Genomic DNA, 19,921 nt, shown 5'->3' with positions numbered 1-19,921 from the left:
TCCTTCCACCTCCTGGAGATCCCATCGAGGAGCTGGGGTCGTGTTCAAGGCCAGCTGGAGAGCAGAAACCCAGACTGCAGCCTTCTGCAGGGACAAGGGAGCCAGAAACACCCCCAGCTCCTCCAGGAAACCTTCAGTGGACTGGTTTAAATGGTGGCACCAAACACTGAAGCTGTGGAGCCCAAAAAGTCCCTCCCTGGTTCCATGGACACGTTCTGAGTGCCCCACAGCCACCCAGGACATTTCTGAGTGCCTCACACACAGTGCAAACCTCCCAGGGTCAGCAGAGAGGAGCTCCAGCTCCTCTCAGCACAAAGCTGGGAGGGCTCTGGGCTCTCACCTGTCTGTAGGTGTGGGCAGGGATGGTGGGACAGGGCCCGGAGCAGGGCAGGCTCTGAGGACTCCTCTGGCCTTTGCCAATGGCTCTGCAACTTCCCATCACATTTACCCAGCTCCAGGGACACGTGTGTCACAACTGAGCACACTGAGCCTCAAAACCTCACAGCATCACTCATCCTGCAAGGAATTGCTTTTCAACTCACCATCTCTGCTAATTAAAACAATTCATTAGCACGTGTGCCACACGTTGGGCTGTTTGCCGTTCCTGACCAGTGTTACCGGGACTGTTCCCATGGTTACATGAGACTTCCCAGTCCTTCAAGCACCAAACTCACTCTTTTCTCCTTCAAGACACGATGTGCTCTTCCTTGAGCTAAGGAACCCCTGCTCCGGGGGTCAGAGGTGGAAATCAGTGATTCTAAGTCTCTTCACTAAGAGGAAGCAACTCACTGAGTGCAGAATGATTTCAAAACTGCTTATATTCTACATGATCAGGCTATTTGATTATTTCACAATTGAAAAATATTATCAAACCATCTTTTGCATCCACCTGGGTGCACTGTTGGACTCGATGATCTCAGAGGCCTTTCCAGCCTCAGTGATTCTGTGATCCTCTGATCTCGCCATTGCTGTTAACCTGTTTTATAGATCCCAGATCCAGGCCTGGAACAACACTGAGTTTTGACCTGAAGTCAACTCAAACCAAGTGAGAAGGGACTGACTGCTGGATTTAGGTGAGAAATCTACTGCAGAGATGGATGTGAAGAACAGATTTAGCTTGGGGAGTGTCTGAAAGTAGCTGAGAGCCTGGTTCTGAACTGCTGCCTTTGTAGAAGTACAGATCAGAGGGATCACACATTTCTGATTGAACTCCTGTTCTAAATCAGTGATGGGTTAAAGCCCTGTGGCTGAAGCCCACTGATTTCCAGAGTCAGACAGGATCTGGAGCTCATCATGGTGCAGGAACAGAACCAGGATTCAGTATTCCTGTCCCTGGGAGTGTCCAAGGCCAGGCTGGACAGGGCTTGGAGTGACCTGGGCTAGAGCAAGGTGTCCCTGCCCATGGCAGAGGTGGGACTGGATGGGCTTTAAGGTCCTTCCAACCCAGCCCGTGCTGGGATTCTGTGATCTGTGGTTTCCAGAGGGGTTTCCATGAGCTGGTCCGGGCAGGGCGTGCTCAGGACAGGTTTGAGCCCTGTGCCCCTGTCCCTGGCCAGAGCCGGGCACAGGGAAGGAGCTCCTGGCAGCCAAGAGCCCCGAGCTCTGCTCCCCACTCAGACTTGCTCCCTGCCTGCTCTGAGCAGAGGCGACAGCCCCCAGTCGTGCCTGGGGCTGGAAAAACATCCCCGAGCCGTGCAGCGCTGGCACTTCCTGAGCCACGTCTGCCTCGCCCCGTGCGAGCCTCACAAAGACACATTATGAAGAAAAGGAGGAAGCAATGAGAATATTTTTTTTCCTTGTTGTTGCTTTTTTTAATATCGGCAGCAGAAATCCCAATGCACAGCGCACAGAGGCTGAAGAATGTGTCCTGAGAATCCCTCCCAGAGCCAGCTTGGAAAAGCAGATGCTCTCCAGCCAGTAGAGATGTTCCTGAGCCACGCAGGGCTGCAGGCACAGCCAAGGCACAGCCACACAGCTGCACATCCTCTGCACACCTACAGAACCACCCCGAACACACCCAGGCGTGGGCAGGAACGTGTCCACAGCACCGCGTGGATGTTACCCCCAGCACGGGGTGTAAAACCAAACCATCAGCAGGCTTGGAGGCGGCTCTTGTTGGAAAACGCACAAATGCAGAAGTGAAAACACCCCAAACCTCACATCCATGGAGAAAAAGGCCACGCACACAGGAGAGAAAAGGGAAGACGCACACGCACAGCGTGGCAGTTTTACAGCTTTCAAGCCATTATCAGGAAACAAATTAACTCTTGTTTGAGGAAACAGCCGAAGCACTTCCAAGGCTCTGGGAGGGAGGGCCTGGAACCCCAGCAAACCTGTGACCCCCCCCCAGTGCAGTAACACTCCTTGCACTGCACCCCAGGCAGAAAAATAATGGCTCTTTTGCTGGGGGAAAAGGAAGGATAATGGTTACTTAGAAAGTGCTCCAGACAAGCTGTCAGGTTGAATTCGGAGAACTGGAGTCTACTCTGGGACAGCGCTGGCTCAGGGTGATCCCTTGTGAGTTGGGTTTCCTGCCTGCTACAGCTTAAAGACAACGATTCTTTGTTTCCAGTTTTTCTGGTGAAAAAACACACGCCTGCCTCCGAAGAGGGTCAGGGAGAAAGCAGACAAAACACTAACTCTGGAATTTCAAAGGAAAACAATTAAAAAAAAAGAAAGTATAAAAAGCAAAATCCGAGCGTGCTGGCTACTGTCTCCCCTGAACTCATAAATCCCTGCTTGGCCACACAGCCAAAATGAAAGGAGACCTAAAAAAGCCTCCCCTTCTTCTGCTGCCGAGCTAAAAATGGGATATTTCATCACCAGGCACGCAAATATCATCGAGAAATGTTTTACCAAGTACAGACAATTAGGAGGGCACAAAGCTGCAGCTGCTTTTCCTCTGCCACAAGTGAAGCTGGAGAGTTTAAAACGCTCACTGTGAAAAGGGGCTGCACTGACACACTCACAGGAGGGTTTATCGAACATGGTCAATATTTTTCACTATAACCTTTTAGATCTGAGAAATGGCCTTTTCAGGAGAAGGGTTTTATGCAGGATTTTGAGAGTGTGTTCCTGCGGGAACTGTGCTCACGCATTCCCTGCGGTCTCTGCTCCTCTCTCCCCAGTCCCCCAATATTCGAACCTGTTCCCCAAATCGTCACTCAGTTTGACAAGTGGGAGAGAAGAGTTTTGAGGAGTTCCCACCAGTTTAAAGGGAACAGAGGTTGCAGCCCTGACGGTGAGGAAAGCATCTGCACAGACTCAGGTTTTGTGAGGTACCAGGGAGTTGGTGTGAGAGAGATTTTATTGATGCTCCAACACCGGGAAACTCTTTCTTAGGGCCTCACAATGAACATTGGTACAAACCCCTGGGAACACACGCTGGATTTCAGGGTTCACTGATTTATCTTCCTAAATTTGCCAACAGCCCCACCAAACACACAAACACACACCTTGTACACAAACATCCCCGATGTTCACACAACCACTTCCATCATGTGAACATAAACATGGGACAGCCACAGACTAAACCCGTAGAATTCCCCCCCTCCATCCCTATTCATGCATTCACACAGAGATTTCTTCCCTCTGTGAAAGGTACCACATCCCTTTTTCCTGTGCTCTGCTTGAGTTCAGGTTGGATTTCTGAGACTTTGGGATGGTTTGTCACTATTCTCAACCAAATTTGGAAGGCTCAAGAAGGATCCTGTCCCTCTCTGCAACCCCCTGCCAGGAGCCAGGTGGGGGTTGGGATTTCTCCCAGGAACAGCTACAGGACAAGAGGAAATGCCCTCAAGCTGTGCCAGGGGAGACTCAGGTTGGAATTTCTCCCTGGAAAGGGTTGCTAAACACTGGAAGGGGCTGCCCAGGGAGATTTGGAGTCCCCACCCCTGGAGGTGTCCAAGAAACACCTGGATGTGGCACTCAGTGCTCTGGGCTGGGGACGAGGTGGGCATCGGGCACTGGGATGGTCTGGGAGGGCTGCTCCAATTTACATGATCCTGGGATTCTGGGACTCTGTTGCCTTGGGCCGAGCCTGGCGTGTGCAGAGGACAGACCTGTGCTGAATGCAGGTTTTGGATCAAGATCCTAAATGATCTGGAGGCAAACAGCACCAGGAACGCCTCTGGTGAATTCTCACACGTGGTGCTGAGCCTCCCTTCACCCCGTCTGCCACCTCCCTGCACAAACACCCTTCCCTGGCATCAGCACGTGTTGGAAAGCACCACACATCCCACCCTAGGCATTCCCACAGCTTACATGGACACGGAAAACTTCCCACATCCACACCAGGAATCTGCCCCCAGCTCTGCCCTGGGTTCAGCTCCTGCACAGCATTTTGCTCATGTATTAAACACACGACTTACACAGACCCCAAACCACTAAAACCTGAGCTCAGCTTTAAAACTGAGCTGGAGTGAGGCTGGAGAGCTCAGAGCCCTTTGGGGACGTGGCCCTTTGGCCTCCCAATGTTGTTGGATGTGAATATTCTTTCCATTTCCCCATGGAAACCTGCTCAATGGCAGCATTCTGCAGGAGAGCAGTCTGGGGTCTCCCTGCATTGGGGCAGATCTGTGGGCTCAGATTCCTGTCCCTGTCTCCAGAACCTACAGCAGGTCACACATTGCTCCAAACAGTCCCAGAAAATGACCCAGACCATCTCTGCAGTGGGAGGGGAACACAACTCTTTCCATTCAGCCATCAGAGCAGGCTCCTTTCATTTCCCAGAAAATTGCTCTCCCAGCCAAAAACCACTGGTGATTTCCATTAGAGCAATTCACTCCTCAGAGGCAGCCGAAGACAATTTGTCCCAGTGACACTCAGTCCCATCCCTTGAAGTGTTTGTGAGCTGAGAAGGGGAGAAGCTCAGGTAGGGACACGACAGGGTTCTCGCTGTCTGCTGTGAGAGCAGCACTCAGCTGCCCCAGCTGTGGGACCTACAGGCTCTGCTGTAAGGATTCCCAAGAGTTCTGCTGCAAAGATCTGCACTTTGGCTCCCCTAAAGCAGAGCTGCAGCTCCTTCTGTTCGCAGAGCTGGCACTGCAGGGAGGGAGAAGGCAGAAAACAGAAGGGAAAAAGGGAGTCAAGTCTGCAGCTGCAGCCAGGGCACCAACCCCAGCCCTGGGATGGTGGTGGGACACGGGCCAGGCTCCCTGTGCTCCTGGGGACGTCGTCCTGGGGGAGGGAGCGGAGCCATGTGCTGCATCTGGAACATCTGCAGCTGTCTGTGCTGCAGCTGCACTTTTTTTTTTGCCGGGTAGGTTCTTTTTTTGCAGCCGTGGATGGAACATGCTGAGTAAAGCACAGCGTAAATGTACGCAAAGAGCTCCTGTCTCTCCCTGGAACCTGCACAAGCAGGTTTTTTGCATTTGTTTTGTAGAAAAATTACAAGAGGAGTGAAAAGAATGGTATTTTTTTCCTATCTTTGGCATGTTTGGTACTATTTCATCACCTGCTTTTGAATCCTCAAGGGGAGGAGGTTAGAAAAAGTCGTCTGTTTTTATTCACAGGCATAGAGAGGAGAAACATTTACAGGACTGGGAGATTCCAGATGCATTAACTCGAAGAAAAATGTTTAATCTTTTGAGAAGTTAAAAAGCTGTAAAAAATCATAATTTTTAACCTGAAATTGCTTTTCCAAAAGAATATCATCTTTTGGAGCGAGAATATCATGTTGAAGTGAGCCCATTAAAAAGGAAACACGGCAAATCTTGTTTCCCAACAAACCAGGCTGAGGAATCCAAGTCCAGTTTTATGAGCATCACGAGTTTCTGCTGTGCTATTGGATGAGCCACTTCATTCTGCTCCCCCAGTTCCTTATCTGCCAGCCTGTCACGTTCTCCTGTCTCCTCTCCTGCCATCTTATCTCAGCAATAACCTCAATCAGCTGAGTGCGGCAGTTTATGCTACACCAATACCCAGTGTGGAAGGAATGATGGAATTTATGCCTTATAGGAAGAAATGGGGGAGGAATAGATGGGATTTCAACATTTCTACGTAGTTCTTAATTTTTATTTGCCTGCCCCCTGGGCGTGCTTGGTCCTTTATTGACACGTGATGAAAGTTCCATGTGAAGCTGAGGGCTCCACGCTGACAGCAGTGAACCCAGAGCTCTGTCAGCTGCACTGCAGAGACACTCTCGAGGCCACTAAAAATGCAGGGGAGGGACACTTTCCCCTCAAATTTCTTTCAGCCTGAGTGACTCCAGGCCTGAGACACAAAGTGTTTAAAAATTCAGAGGAGTGCAGTTCTATGCAGAGATTTTCTCCTTAATTTAAAAAAAAAAATTAAAAAAAAAATCACACTTTTCTTGGGTTTATTTTTGGCAACTTCTTGGCCTGAGACAGAATGAGCTGAGGTTTGGATGTGAGGGGAAATTGTGGAGGAGCACGTGCCCGGCCTTATTCACATAGGAGCAAGCCCAGCTCGGATGAACTTTAAATAGATGATTGTTAATGTCAAAGCAGCAGTCACAGCGAAGCCTGAGTGGCTCTGTCCCTGTAATGTCCCTGTTTTGTCCCTGTCATGTCCCTGTTTTATCAGCTGGTGCTGCCTCAGGAGAGAACAGCGTGCCAGGGAGCTCAAGTGGGCATTTACACACTGGACAAAAGCAGCTGCTGGAAAGAGCAGCCCTGGTCTCATGTCCAGGTCCAAGGGATGAAATGCAAGGAGAAAGAAGCAGCAAGGACAGGAGGCAGCCAAACCCTCCATGCAGGAGCTGTTTCATGTGGGGTCTGTTTGCTGCAGCCCCTCGGTGGAACGGGAGGTTTTGTCTCTCCAGCTGTGTCAATAAAAGACCTTCTGCCTTTCCCCACTGTTCTTTTTAATCCAAACTTGTGGCCCGTCCATGCAGCCACATTCTCCTGAGGAGCAGAGAGGTGTGTGCATCTCACAGTTCATGTAACAGTGAGGGAAGTGGCACAGGGACAGGCTGGGTCCAACTGGGGGAGGCAGGAGATTTCACCCCTTCCCAGAACCTGAGCTGAACAGAGCACAGGGAACAAACCCAATGTTCCTGCAGTAGCACAGAGGGCAAGGAAAACCCCATTTAGGGCTCCTGTCCCTACACACGAAGTCACAGAGTCTACACAGGAGTTACAGAGCACAGGAACAGATTTTTGCTCTTTATCACCCTATTTGGCCTTCATCAATTCAACTTCTTCTCTGTTGTAGGTACGGGATGTGCTTCATCCTGTCCCTGCCCATGGCCTCGGGCTGGAACAAGAGGATCCTTAAGGTCCCTTCCACCCCAAACCATTCTGGGATTCTGGGATCACACCCATCACACCAACGCTCACAACTTTATCCTGACTGAGAGTCCAGCTGGTCAATAAAAATCAGAACAAGGAACACCTGACTGAAGGACACACAAACAGCTCCAAACCCTGAAGGAGCCCCAAGAGGGTTATTGACTTTTAAACTTCAAGGTTCCTAAGCTATAGCCATGTGGTCAGAATTTCTACCAGATAAACAAAAAATGGGTTATTTGAAACAGAAAAGAAAACCAAACTGTTCCAGAATGAAGGTGTCAAAAAGATACATTTGGTCTCCCTTGCTGGCTGAAATGAGCTGCAGATCCACGGAGGGGTTTGGAATACCTGAGTGGCCTTTGCAGCAGTGAAATTTATTGTGAGAGGATTTTATCCTTTCAACTGTGAACTCAGAGAGAAACAGTGTCTCAAGCCTGCCTGTGTGAGATTCCAAACTGGTCACATCAGGAACAGGAAATGTGCCACCAGCTCAGCAAAACACCAGTGTGCCAGTGACACAGTTTGTGCCACGGCGCTGTCGGGACAAGCAGAGATGGCATTTGCAGCCTGGATGGGGCTGCACAGTGGGAATTATTCCTCTTTAACCGTGCTGTGAACGCAGAGCGGAGCAGAACATTTTCATGCCAAGGATATTATTAAAAAGGTCCAGTTTTAACCCAATCAAACCCAAGACAATTACATGCAAAACACTGACCTTCTTTGGTGGCAAGACGTGAGGAGTCTGTGTGGGATGGAGTGTTGTAGACCAGCAGTGAGCTACCTGCAGGGCAAAGAAAAGGAGTTAGTGCAGTCTGGGCACGCTCTGCCGCAGGGAACCATGAGGGCAGGTAGGAAATGCTGTTAATGGCATGAAAAAAACGAATTTTGCTGCTAATTAGGCACCCATTTTCTGTGAAATTCACCTAAAAGCTTGGTAGCTGCAGGTCACACGTGCTGCTGTTTGTGCACTTGCAAAAAATAAAGATATTTGTCTCCTTCACTGAGTGCCTTGATGTCCCCCACTGACAACTGATCTAAAATGGTGAGGTCGTTCAGTGCATTTATCCAGGTACAGAATCTATCCCAGAAATGCCTGAGGCACAGACTGTGTGCCAGGATAAGGAAGAAGATTCTCTCTCTCTGGCTGTGATAGAGAAATTTCCTGTTTGAGGAACAGGCAGGAGAAAACACATGAATTGCACTGTCAGGACCTGGACATTTTTAGAGTGTCACATGCTTGGTTTGGGGCCAGCAGCTGCACAGATCTCACTGGGATTCCAGCATCTCCCGTGCTCTGGGGGATTTGGGAGCAGCTCTCTTGGATCAGAGAGGCCTTTCCATCCAGCCCCACGTGCACACAGGAGCAGCTCAAAAAGAACCCATTGGAAGCGTCTGTCCTGCGCAGTCTGTGATGGAAATGTTCCTTTCTAAGCATTTCCCTCTGCTTCTCTTGCAAACTCTCCTGGAAATGGAGGGGGAGACCCTGGGAGCTGAGGGAAGCCAGCACGAAATGCACATTTCCTGGCTGTCTGGTTATGAGTGCTCACAGAGTCTCCTGGGCTCACCTTCCCTGCAGCTCCTTGGAGAAGCTTGTGCTGTGTCAGAGACATCCCTGACAAGGCAGAGGGTCCTGTGGTGTGGCTGGAGCAGCACCAATCCTGCCCACAGACCCTTCCTGCTCTCCAGATCCCCTCAGTTCAGTGGGATCCTGCCCCTGAGCATCCTCAGACCCCTCAGCAGGGCAGGAAGGCCTCTTTGCAGGCACCACAGCACCAGCTGAGCAGGATCTTGCGGCTGAGCCCTGCAGTCCCACGTTCCTCTGCTCCACATGATCCCAAATGACCTCAGCTGCCCCTCAGTACTCACAGAGTGTCTCTCTTTCCTGAGGGAGCTGAGGTTTGGGCAGTTCCCTGCCAGAACTGAGAGCCATTGCAGGTGCTGGATGCTGCTGGCCCTCTGCCCTCTGCTCCAGCGGATTTCTTTCCTTCCCAAATGCAAACAAAGGCAGAGGCTGCACAAGGCAGCAAGGACACGGAGGCTGGAGGTGTTGGGAAACAAAGCTGCTCCCAGGGAGGGGAGGATGGATGGTACCAGATGCTGCAAGTCAGGGGATGTTTCCAAAGACCAGGATGGATGGTGAACGAGGAGGTAAAGAGTTCAGAGGGATCCCAAGGGCACCCTGGCTCTGAAAGCTGCCAATAGCCAAAGGGGTTGGCTGAAATATTTAGAGAGATTGGCTGCTGAAGGAATTGAAACAACTCTGTCCACGTAACTCATGTTTTCATCAGATGGTTTCTGGCTTTGGCATTTCTTTCTTGAATATCTGTGGGGAAACTCCTGTGCACCACTCTCTCCTTTTCAGGTTATTTAAAGCAATCCTGAGTGCAACGCCCAGCCTAGCTTCCCCCTGCCAGACAGGGAAGTGCTGGGGAATTCAGAAACGTGGTTTTCTATGACTAAAGGGGCTGCAAATGAGTGGCTGGGGCGGTGGGGGTGGGGTGATGAATAGCACTGAACGAGCAGGATCAACCTATAGCTACTTTAGGCGAAAAAATGCAGCCCAAGCCTCTGGAAAGGGCCGGCGCCTCCCCAGGTTTAATTGCTCAGAGTTGTCACCTTTGCCCGGCAGTCTGAGGTTTCTGGTGGGAACACCACAGAGAGGGAAATGTGTTTCCTATTAAGGTTTCAATGGAGAAGGGAAAGGGAGAAAGGCAGAGACCCAGATCAGGACAGAGGGGAGCAGACAGACGGACAGACAGACAGACACAGGCCAGGCTGCTCCTGCCTCTCTCCTTCGGGGACAGAGCTTTGGCTGTGATGAATTTTCATTTTTGTTCCTGTTCCCCCTGCCCGGGTCAGCGACACCGTGGATGGATCAGCTCTCTCTGTAGGGTAATGCAGGGCTGCTCTCCCATAATTAATGTTCAAACGCGTTGTCTTACGGCACCCCCCACCCTTCCCTTCCTTTTATTTCCCTCCCATTCATTGCAAAAAGATGGAGAAGGACTGAAAACCGGGAGAGTTATTTCCCCATAAACCCTTCCCTCTCATCCTTCAGAGGTGCAGGAACATCTTGGTTCCACAGTCTCGGGGTCTATTTAATTTGAAAGCCTTTTTTACCTTCACCTTCCCCAGGCCCTGTGGCCTTCCCTGCACAGCTCCTGATGGAATCCAGGTCCTGCTGCACTTGGCAGGATGGTTTTGTTTGGCATTAAGGCATGGTAAAAACCCCTGAGCAGTTTTCTGCTTCTCACCACAGCCTCATTCTTTCCCCTTCGGGCTCCTCTCATTTGTGCACACCCCACACCCTGACCCCCACTAGGGAGGGAAAGGATGGAGGTGGCAGCTCAGCTTCTTTTGATCTTCATCCCAAACACAGCATGGATACATCCCAAACTCCCTTCCCTTCCCTGGAGAGGATTCACCAGGCAGAGTGTGCTTGAGAAAGATCAGTCTGGAGCCCCGAGATGTGTGGGGATGGACATAAAGAAGGAGAATCAGGGCACGGATTCACAGTTTTGGAGAGGGAACTAAACGAAACATGTGAAGAAGGATGGTTGTTTGAGGGGGTTCCCTGAAAAAGCTGCTGGGCTGTTTTGGGAGGCTCCAAAGGATAGGGAGTGCCGCAGGACTGGGCTCTGCACTCTGAAACCTCCTGAGGATCAGAGATGCTGGAATTCCTGCCTGCTTCCATGGCTTGTGGAAACAGGAAACAACTGCACCATTCTGATCCAGGCCTAAGCCTTGCCTGAAGACTAAAGGTGCTGTGGGATGAGTTTGGGTTACTCTCGACTGTATTACACAGCTCACCTGAACCTTCCATTGCTAAAACTGAGACTGAGCTATTGTTGAGGTCATGCAGATGTTGCTGGTTTATTTTTTCTGTCTGGACTCAGATGTGCCAAAATAATGTATTTCATAGGCAGCTTTGAGGAAGTTTTCACCCTGATCAGGAGTGTAAAATGCTGAAAACCTTCTGGGAAAGCTCATTTTCAGGGGGTCTCCTTGTCTGGTGAGCAAACAGGATCAGAAAGTTCAGATCAGCTTTGCTTCTTGGAAAACAAACCCCAAAGCTGAGGATTCATGAATCATCAGATATCCAGCTTAACACCCTGTGAGCACAAGCACCTTTAGAGAGAGAGCCCGGGCAGAGGCAATCCAGCTGGGAGGGCTGCAATTTCCCCAAATCCTCCTGCGCTGGTGGCCATCACCTATTCCCTCCACTAAGCAGGAGCAGAGGTGAATGTCTGTGGGACAAACACCCTTCCAAAAAGTGCAGCTTGTGGAAATAAAAGCCCATGTCCCCATGGCACTGAGCTCAGGGCTCAGCACTGAACATCCGCTGGAAGCCGGTCTGGAAAAGCCATCAGCTCCTCTGGAAGGCGTTCCTCCGTGAGGGAGACACCCAGCACTCCCCAGAGCAGCCTGTCCTGGGGCTGGGAACAGCTGCAGGGAGGGAGGAATGCTCTGCCCAGCTCCAGCAGACAGGAGCTGCTCTGACGAGCACGGCACTCGCAGCACGTCTGGGGCTGAGCACACACAGATTCATCATCCTAAGGCTGGGCATGGGCTGAAAAAGGAGTGAGTAATCTGCCTGAATCCAGCAGAGCTCCTCGGGTTTTGCACTGGCTTAAAAGCACAGAAATCACTGCAGGCACTGCCCTGGCAGGACAGGATATTCTGATGATCATTATTAAATGAGCATCACTGAAATAGTGCAGCTGCACGTGGGAGGTGTGAGGCACAATCCCCACTCCACAGATCCACCACCCCAAGGATGGGCCCAGCGAGAAGCCAGGATGGCTGGGCCCGCCTTACAGAGAGCAAAACTGAGGAAGAGGTTTATTCCTCCTAATTTCAGGTATTTAAAGGCAAGGTGTGACCCAGGGACTGCTGTCCTGAGTGTCAGCATGCCCTGGTGCTTCCTTGCTGGCAGTGTGACCACAATTCAGTGTCTAAGGGTAGATGGGATCAAGCAGGGATTTGCTCCGGAGCAAATGGGCAGCAGCAGGTGGTGAAGGTGGCCACTGAACCCAGGTTTTCAGGCTGATGCCATGAGATCAGCAGTGCAGTTCCCCTGACACTGGCTTTGAACAGCCCAGGTAACAGGACACAAGCACTGGGGATGGTCCTGGAGATGCCACCCAGAGCTAAAACAACAGAGAATTCCACCCCTCTGCCAAGCTTTCCAAATTCAGCCTGGTCCTGTGCTCTGAACCCACACAGCTCCATCTCTCTGTCAGTTCTCAGGCCTTATCAATAAGATGATTCAAGTGTCTCACTTGCGTGTTTATCTTGTGGGAATTGAGGAGCGTTTCCGGTCACAAAGCCTGATTTCCCCAGCCCCAGTCAACAGCTTTGGCCAAGGCACTGCTGGCTGCACTGAGCTGCCTTCCCTCTTCCCAGGAAAGTGTCTGATTCCACAGGCGAACCTCCGAAAGCTTCCTGTGGGGCAGCAGCTCTTTGCTGATGACACAGGATGAAATTCGCCAACAATTTTGGATGGGAAATTATTTTATTGTCCAGTCATGAGGGACAGAAACTGCTCAAATCCAACAATTTGGATTTTTTGTTGTGAATCATTTCCTTGGCTCGACTTCTCAAGAAAAATAAAGGTGGGGCTTCCAGAGGCACCCATCTGTGATCTAACTCCTGTGCCACTGGAATCTGTGAAACTCCCTCTGATTTTAGGCACAGAGAGATCAACTTTGAAGGAACACCCTAAATAAATTCCGTTATCTCTGCTTCACTGGCCAGAGGAGACATCTTCATCTGCCTTTTCAGCACAATAGGATTTTCTAGTGGAGAAAGTACACTATTTCCTTTCTCTCCCTGCACTCCCACCTTGATTTATGGCACCTTCTCCTGATTTTTGAGTGCTTAAATAATGATAACTCCTAAAAAAGCTGTTCCACTTGGAAAAACAGCGGAGCATGTGGGGCCCAGCTCGAGTTCTCTGGCTCATCACAGCACCATTACCCTTAGTACACCTTCGTGGGGCAAGGAAATGCTTTTAGCTCCGTTTATAGGTGAAGAGGAGACATTTGGAAACTGTGGATTTGATCATGATTGCACAGAAGTCTTGGGCAAGTTGGAATCTAAGACCCCCAGTGTCAGGTGCATGTGCCATCCCTAAGGTGATCATTCCTGTGTGGGTGCTGGCAAAATGCTTTTCCACACTGCTCACAGCTCCTGGGTTTGGGGCTTAATAGAGCAAAAAAGGGAACTGGATCCATCCCATACTCAAGTGTGGGGCAGAAAGGAGCAATGAGGAGCTTCCACAGCCTTTTGCTCGCAGTCCTGAGTCATTTGCACAGCGTCTGCTCCAGCACATTTACATATGGGGAATCACTCTTGGATTTTTAACTCTCTCCAACAAACCTGGGCCTGCAGGAACACAGAAAATCTCCAGCCCTGGCCAGCTGTGGCTCCTGTTCATGGAAGGGCACAGCCCTCTAACTGCAAAGCTATGGAATCCTTTGCCTGTGCCACAGCAGTTAACGTCAGCTTTAATCTCCATGGCAGATATGTGTATTTTTATCACACACCCACAGATGCTGCTGTTATCTGTTGGACTTATCTAATCTCCTTCAGAGCCCTGCTCAGTTCTTCACCTCCCTGATAGCACCAGTAGCTCCATCTGCATTCATCTGAACTTTCCAGCCCAATTTCATTCCCCATTTCCCTGTTTGCCTTTCTCTGTCCCTTTTCCCTCCCCCCTGCTGCAGGAGGAGCCTGGGAGTTCCATACCCAGGGCAGTTTATCCCAGCAGCCTGTCGGGATGGGGTGGGATGGGATGGGATGGGATGGGATGGGATGAGCCAGGGCAATACTCACTTTCCCTGAGGTAACTGAGGTGAGAGAGCAGAACTTCTGTGTTGTAGAGGGAGGTGGTGCGCAGGAAGTCGTCCTTGTTCATCTTGCAGAGCTCTTTGCCATCCATGTTCTGGAAGATGGTGGTGTCGATCTCCATCAGGCCGTACTCCTTGATAGCCCACTCCAGCCACTGGCGCACGTGTTCCTGGGTCCAGAGGGTGGGATCTGGCAGGGAGAGCAGAGGATGGGCACACGCTGACCTCCAGCTCCCTGCAGCCCTGTCAGAGCGTTATCCGTTGCTTCCACAAGCAGATACACTGAATTTTCAATACATTGTTGAATTTACAGGATATTTTGATGATCATTATTAAATGATCATCACTGAAATATTGCAGCTGCATGTGGGAGGTGTGAGGCACAACCCCTGCTCCACAGATCCACCCTCCCAAGGATGGGCCCAGCCAGCAGCCAGGATGGCTGGTCAACAATATATTGGAAATTCAATAATGTATTGGAAATTCAATAATATATTGGAAACTCAATAATATATTGAATATTGAAGTGATCCCACTTTGGCAGGATGAACAAGCACCATGCTGGAGCAGGGCTCAAGGGGGATCACCTGGCCTGGTCAGTTGTCCTGGCTGTCCCCCACCTGCCCAAACCTCACTGCTCTGCTTGCTGGGAACATTTGACTCTATTCTGTCTGGAAAGAAGTTTCCCAAAGGAAGCTGATCCCTTGGAGAGGGTGTTCCTGCCCCAGCTGTGGCTCTGCAAGGCTGCCCAGTGGCAGCAGGGCTGGGTGAGTCCCACTGTGGGCCTTAGGGAGCCCCACAGCTGGCACGTGAAACCCTGGGCGTGGAGGTGTTTATGGTCAGCAAAGGGACATAAAATAAAATAAAATAAAATAAAATAAAATAAAATAAAATAAAGTAAAATAAAATAAAATAAAATAAAGTAAAATAAAGTAAAATAAAATAAAATAAAGTGGTGTTGCTAAAACAGAGCAGCTTGCCCTGGGTGTGAGTCAGAGTCATTCACCCCGGCGCAGGAACACAATTCTACCTCCACTCTCCCTGTAACCCCACCCAGCTCTGCGAGGGCAGGGTGGATTTTGGGCTGTCTGGGCATCACTGGCTGTCAGCAGAGCTCCAGCTGTGGGATCTTTATTGCTGGTGCTGACGTAAGAGACACTCTGAGCCCGGCTGGAGCTCAGGCCCCGTGGAGATGAGCGGCTGCATCAGTGGTTAAGAAAAGGCTTTGAATTCTGAAAAGGGCATTAGATCAGAGAGCCCAGCAAGAGCTGGTGCCACGATAGCACTCGCCAGAGTCATTTTCAGAGCATATCTGCATTTTCAGATGTTTCCTGTGCTGCTTCTCCCCACGTATCCCGTTGCCAAACTGGAGCTGCACATTCATGTTCTGCTGCAGCTGCAGAGGATTGCAGAGAAGTTCAAACTTTGGAGATGTCTGATGTGTCATTAACAGCTGGTCCAGCTCCGAGACAAACCTCAGACACCTCAGATCCCGGGAAGCTGAGCTCATGGATCAGGAACATGCACAGGGCTGTGGGGTGCTCTGGGCAGGACAAGAAATGCCTCTGCCTGGATTTTAGGGGGTAGAGAACAATGCCTCAGCCCAGGGCTGTCCATTGTGTGCCCAGGCTGAGGGCATCCCTGGGCACCAAAGGTCAGGAAGTGCCCACACCTGGCATCCCTGGGCACCTGAGCTCCGGAATTCTGGCACCAAACAGGGAACTGAGACCAAGGGGGATGAAATTATAACTGGGACCTTTCCCCACTAAATCTCCAGAAAACCGGGGCTGCTGAAAGCTGAATTCAGAACATGGAATTTACAACCCCACACCTTTGCAAGTCTGCTCTGGGAACAGCAGATGGATTTCCTTCAGGTTTTGGCAATAGTTAATTGAAATTCTGCTTTCTAAGCACTGGCAAAAGGCTGCAAATTTTACAATGCAACTATTCAAGGGAGAATTCTTTTTTTTTTTTTTTTTTTAATTGAAAGACTTATTTGTCTTGAGTTTTGAAAACAACCCAACATCTAGAGGGCAGAGTGAATTTGTGGCCTCTCTTTAAACACTGTAAACGACATTGAATGGTGTCTGAAGATCTGCCTCCTCAAAACATGGCTTAGAGCTCGTTATTGCTACTATTGTAAGCCTAATGTGACATTATTCTTGCTTATCTTCGCCCTAATGCGCTATAAATCTCCATTCTGGATTAAATTAAAATATCCAAATGCCTTTCTTGGATGACTTGGGCCTCGTCTCCTGCAGCCAGAGATCCGGGATGATGTTCATTATTGTCTTCCAAAGTCTGCTCTTAAATCTCTGCTCTTTCACAAGTATCTCAAGGGTTTCATTTGTGGATGGTCATAAGGGGGGGAAAGTCCTTTTCTTCACTTTCCTTCAGAGAGGAGATTCCAAACCTTCTCTTCCACTGGGGGCACTGAAAGTAATTTCCCCTCGTTCAACAATGCTAAACTTTAGCTCACCCTTGGTCTTTTTAAACCTGTGTCAGCAGCCTGGTGAGGAGCAGGATAAATGTCCCCCCTGGAACATCTTTAATGATCCAGGGGCTGGTTGGTGGCAGCTCCACCTTTCCAGGCAGGGTGACACTGGCCACGATTGTGCTGCCATCCCCAGGCAGCTCAGCCAGCCTCTCAAACCTCAGCTCAGATGGGACTTTGAGATTTGCCATCAATCTTTTATTGGCTTCTCCTCGCTGCATTCAGTTCAGGCTTTTCCTTTTCATCCTAAGTGGCAAACAAATGCTTGGGAATTGTCATCTGCTCGTGGTCGAGCCATGTTCAGAGAAAGGAGCTGAATTCCACGAGTGCATTTCCTTCTGCCAGCGCTGTGTCTGCCCTGGTGCAGCCCTGGGAGCCAGGGCGAGTTCTGGGACGTGCACTGGGCCAGCACTTGGCTCCTTTGCTGGAAAGTTCCTGGCCCTGAGTGTTTATGTGGATGTTGTTTATAAACTTCACAGGGAAGCAGCTCCTCGCTCCCGGTTCAGGCTTCACCCGTTCCCTCCACAGCAGCTCTCACCCCTGAGTGTCCAAATGCATCCAGAGCATCCTGCCAGCTCCAGGCAGCAGATGTGGATACCAAACACAAACAGAGCTGGACAGGAATGTTTCTGTGTGACAATTTTTGGAAGGATAACGCAGTTCCTGTGAAATAGAATTTCTTCTGGGTTTCTACTTCTAACAAAAAAAATGGAAACAAAATAGCTCATTTTGATTCAATCAGTGTGACTTGAAAGTGCAGCTGGATCACTGAGAGCACCAGGGGAGTTATAACTTGGGCCCGCTGCATTCCTCTTGGATCAGCCCCTGCGTGTCCCAGGAAGCAGATTCTCCTCAACACATGACAGGAGATGGATTTGGTTCAGCATACCAAAACAACAATCCATTCCAGGAAAAAAATTAAAAAAGAAAAAAAAAAAGAAAAAAAAAAAAAAGAAAAAAAAAAAGGAAAAGCACCAATTCTCTGCTGCCTATCCTGATTCAGATAATGCACCGGGGCATGGGAATTCCCACTAGCCAGAAACTGATATTTTCCTTAGTTTTTCCCGTGCTTTGTAAGGGAGAAAATTCCTCTGGGGGTGGGTAATCAAACTAAACAAAGAACTCTTCCAGGCAGAGCAAGGAAAGCTGCCCCAGGGCGGGGTGGTACCTGCGGGGACGATGACTCTCCTCTCGTTGGTGGTCATGTTGGGGGGAGGCCCGTTCTTCTCATCCATGTAGGTGCTGTAGCTCATGGGGTTGGACTCGGTGCCTGCTCCCACCAGCTTCCCACACTTGTTCACGCTGCAGTCCACGGGGGACTCCCTGGAAGGCCAAGGGAAAAGCTGGGTCACCATCCCTGCCCCTTCCATCCCTGCAGCACCGGAGGGGTTGGGCTCACGGACATGGGCACGGTCCCAGGGTGGGACAGTCAGGGGAGTTCCCTGGGGTGGGAGAGGCCATTCCTGACCTGTCACTGGGTGTCATAAGGGGGTCTGTGGGGCACAGGTCACACAGGGGATCGCCGATAATGCAACCAGGTGGAGTCTCCAGGGAAATGACTTCCAGACACGGCAATGTGTGCAGTGGCTCTGGGACAGCAACATTCCCAAAGCAGTGCCTGTCACACCAGCCTGTGGGTTATACCCGACTCCCCCATCCCTGGTTGCTCCGTGCATTCCAGCAATCCTGCAGCCATGGCTGGGTGCTCCTGGGTGCTCCTGGGAGCTCCTGTGGGGCTGTTCCACCCTTTGTGGCACTAGAACACCCCTGGTGTTGCAGTGGAGCCTGGCAGTGACACACAGGTGCTCTGCTCACCTGCCCTGAGGCGTTTCTTCAGAGCTCACAGGGACACAGGAACAGCCCTTTCGTGGTATTGACAAAGAACCCAAAATACCCCCCCAGAGTGACAAGGCTGTCCCTGAGAACACCCAGTGTCAGCACGGAGTCTGAATGGAACAGAGCTTGTCTGTTCTTGGAGCCTGCCAGAGCTCCAGGAGCGCTTGGATAACGCTCAGGGACATGGTGGGATTGCTGGGCTGTCCTGTGCTGGGACAGGAGTTGGACTCTGTGATCCTTGTGGGTCCCTTCCAGCACAGCCTGTTCCTTTATTCTATTGTTCAATTATTTGATTATTCAATTATTCTGTTATTCTGTTATTCCATTATTCTCTGGTTAACAGTGCCACAGTTCACTACCTGGTGAGGAAATCTGGGAATCTTGCGTGCCCCAGGCAGGAGTCAGGAGCTTCAGACCCCAGCACCCGGGTGTGGAAAAGGCTCTGGCCCCGGTTTAACTCCTGAGGTGCTGGAGTGATGAAGAGGGGACATCCTGCAGCTCAGGTGGCACCGTGCTAAGGCCTGGCCTAGTGCAGACCCTGGGGAAGGCTCTGGGAGACTTGTGAGCGCAAAGCCCAGAGAGGGAGCAGGGATTGTGCTTTTCTCCAGCTGCAGGAGCAGCTCCTGCCTTTAGCCCCTTCCAACCCCAGCCCCGAGCCTGCCAGGCACACACAGCACATCCCAGCTCGAGGGACTTTCAGGGAAGGGCACATCATTGCCCTCGCCTTTCCAGGGGGGAATTAGTGCACAGCCTGTGCACAGGGCAAGGCCAGGCTTCAATCCCAGAGCCATTTCCAGGGCAGTTTAGGCCAGGCTTTAATCCCAGAGCCGTCCTCCTCCTCTGCCAGAAGCCAAGAGCTTTGGGAGGGAACCATTCCCTGCAGGGTGAGAACGGTGACACTGCACAAATCCCACCCTCCGAGCTCAGCTGGCTGGAATTCCAAGCTGGACACCAAACAAATTTGTCTCTTAACCTGAACTGGGGGGGAGGGAGCGAGAAGTGCCTGAAATTCAGTTATCATGGCTGGGAGATAAATGCTCCACTGAGATATTCTGAGGCAGACGGTAATTTTTTCCTCATGTCTGACGAAGGGAATGTTGCTGGAAAATGGAAATAAGATGTAGAACTTACACATGTTCGAATTTAAGGGTTTACTATTTCGCCTACTGTTTTTCCAGGCAGGGAACCAAAATCCGCCCTCAGAGAGGCAACTGCTGAAGGTTTCATGTCCTGAGGCAGCCGGGGAGAGGCTGAGGAGCTGCAGGGATGTGGGGATTTCACAGGGAATGGAGCTGATTCCCAGCGGGAATGCTCCTGTCAGGTGTGAAAGGTGTCTGTGCTGGCAGGGAAACGGCCCCGGGGCAGCACGGAAGAGCTGAGCCCTGCTGGGACACAGCCTGGATGGGGAGGGCCAGCGGGGCATCGGAGATCCGGGTGTGACACCGTGATCCGGGTGTGACACCGTGATCCATGTGTGACACTGTGAT

The 19,921-nt window shown here is 50.8% G+C and overlaps 1 protein-coding gene across 1 annotated transcript in view; it reads right to left on the bottom strand.

Moving 5' to 3' along the window:
• The window catches only part of FLI1 (Fli-1 proto-oncogene, ETS transcription factor), a 44,971-nt gene that overhangs the window by 10,838 nt on the left and 14,212 nt on the right, over positions 1 to 19,921 (bottom strand). Inside the window, exons 3-5 of the mRNA XM_042034039.1 lie at positions 17,767 to 18,072; positions 14,091 to 14,294; positions 7,969 to 8,034 (exon numbers count right to left, since the gene is read on the bottom strand). Coding sequence (XP_041889973.1) covers positions 7,969 to 8,034; positions 14,091 to 14,294; positions 17,767 to 18,072 — 576 coding nt within the window. The remainder of the gene's footprint in view (positions 1 to 7,968; positions 8,035 to 14,090; positions 14,295 to 17,766; positions 18,073 to 19,921) is intronic.

Source organism: Corvus kubaryi, unplaced genomic scaffold (assembly GCF_017639235.1).
Source record: "Corvus kubaryi isolate FWS band 111438036 unplaced genomic scaffold, C.kubaryi_AGA036_p1.0 37367, whole genome shotgun sequence".
NCBI classification, from domain to species: domain Eukaryota; kingdom Metazoa; phylum Chordata; class Aves; order Passeriformes; family Corvidae; genus Corvus; species Corvus kubaryi.
This window is presented reverse-complemented; position numbering and strand designations above follow the sequence as displayed.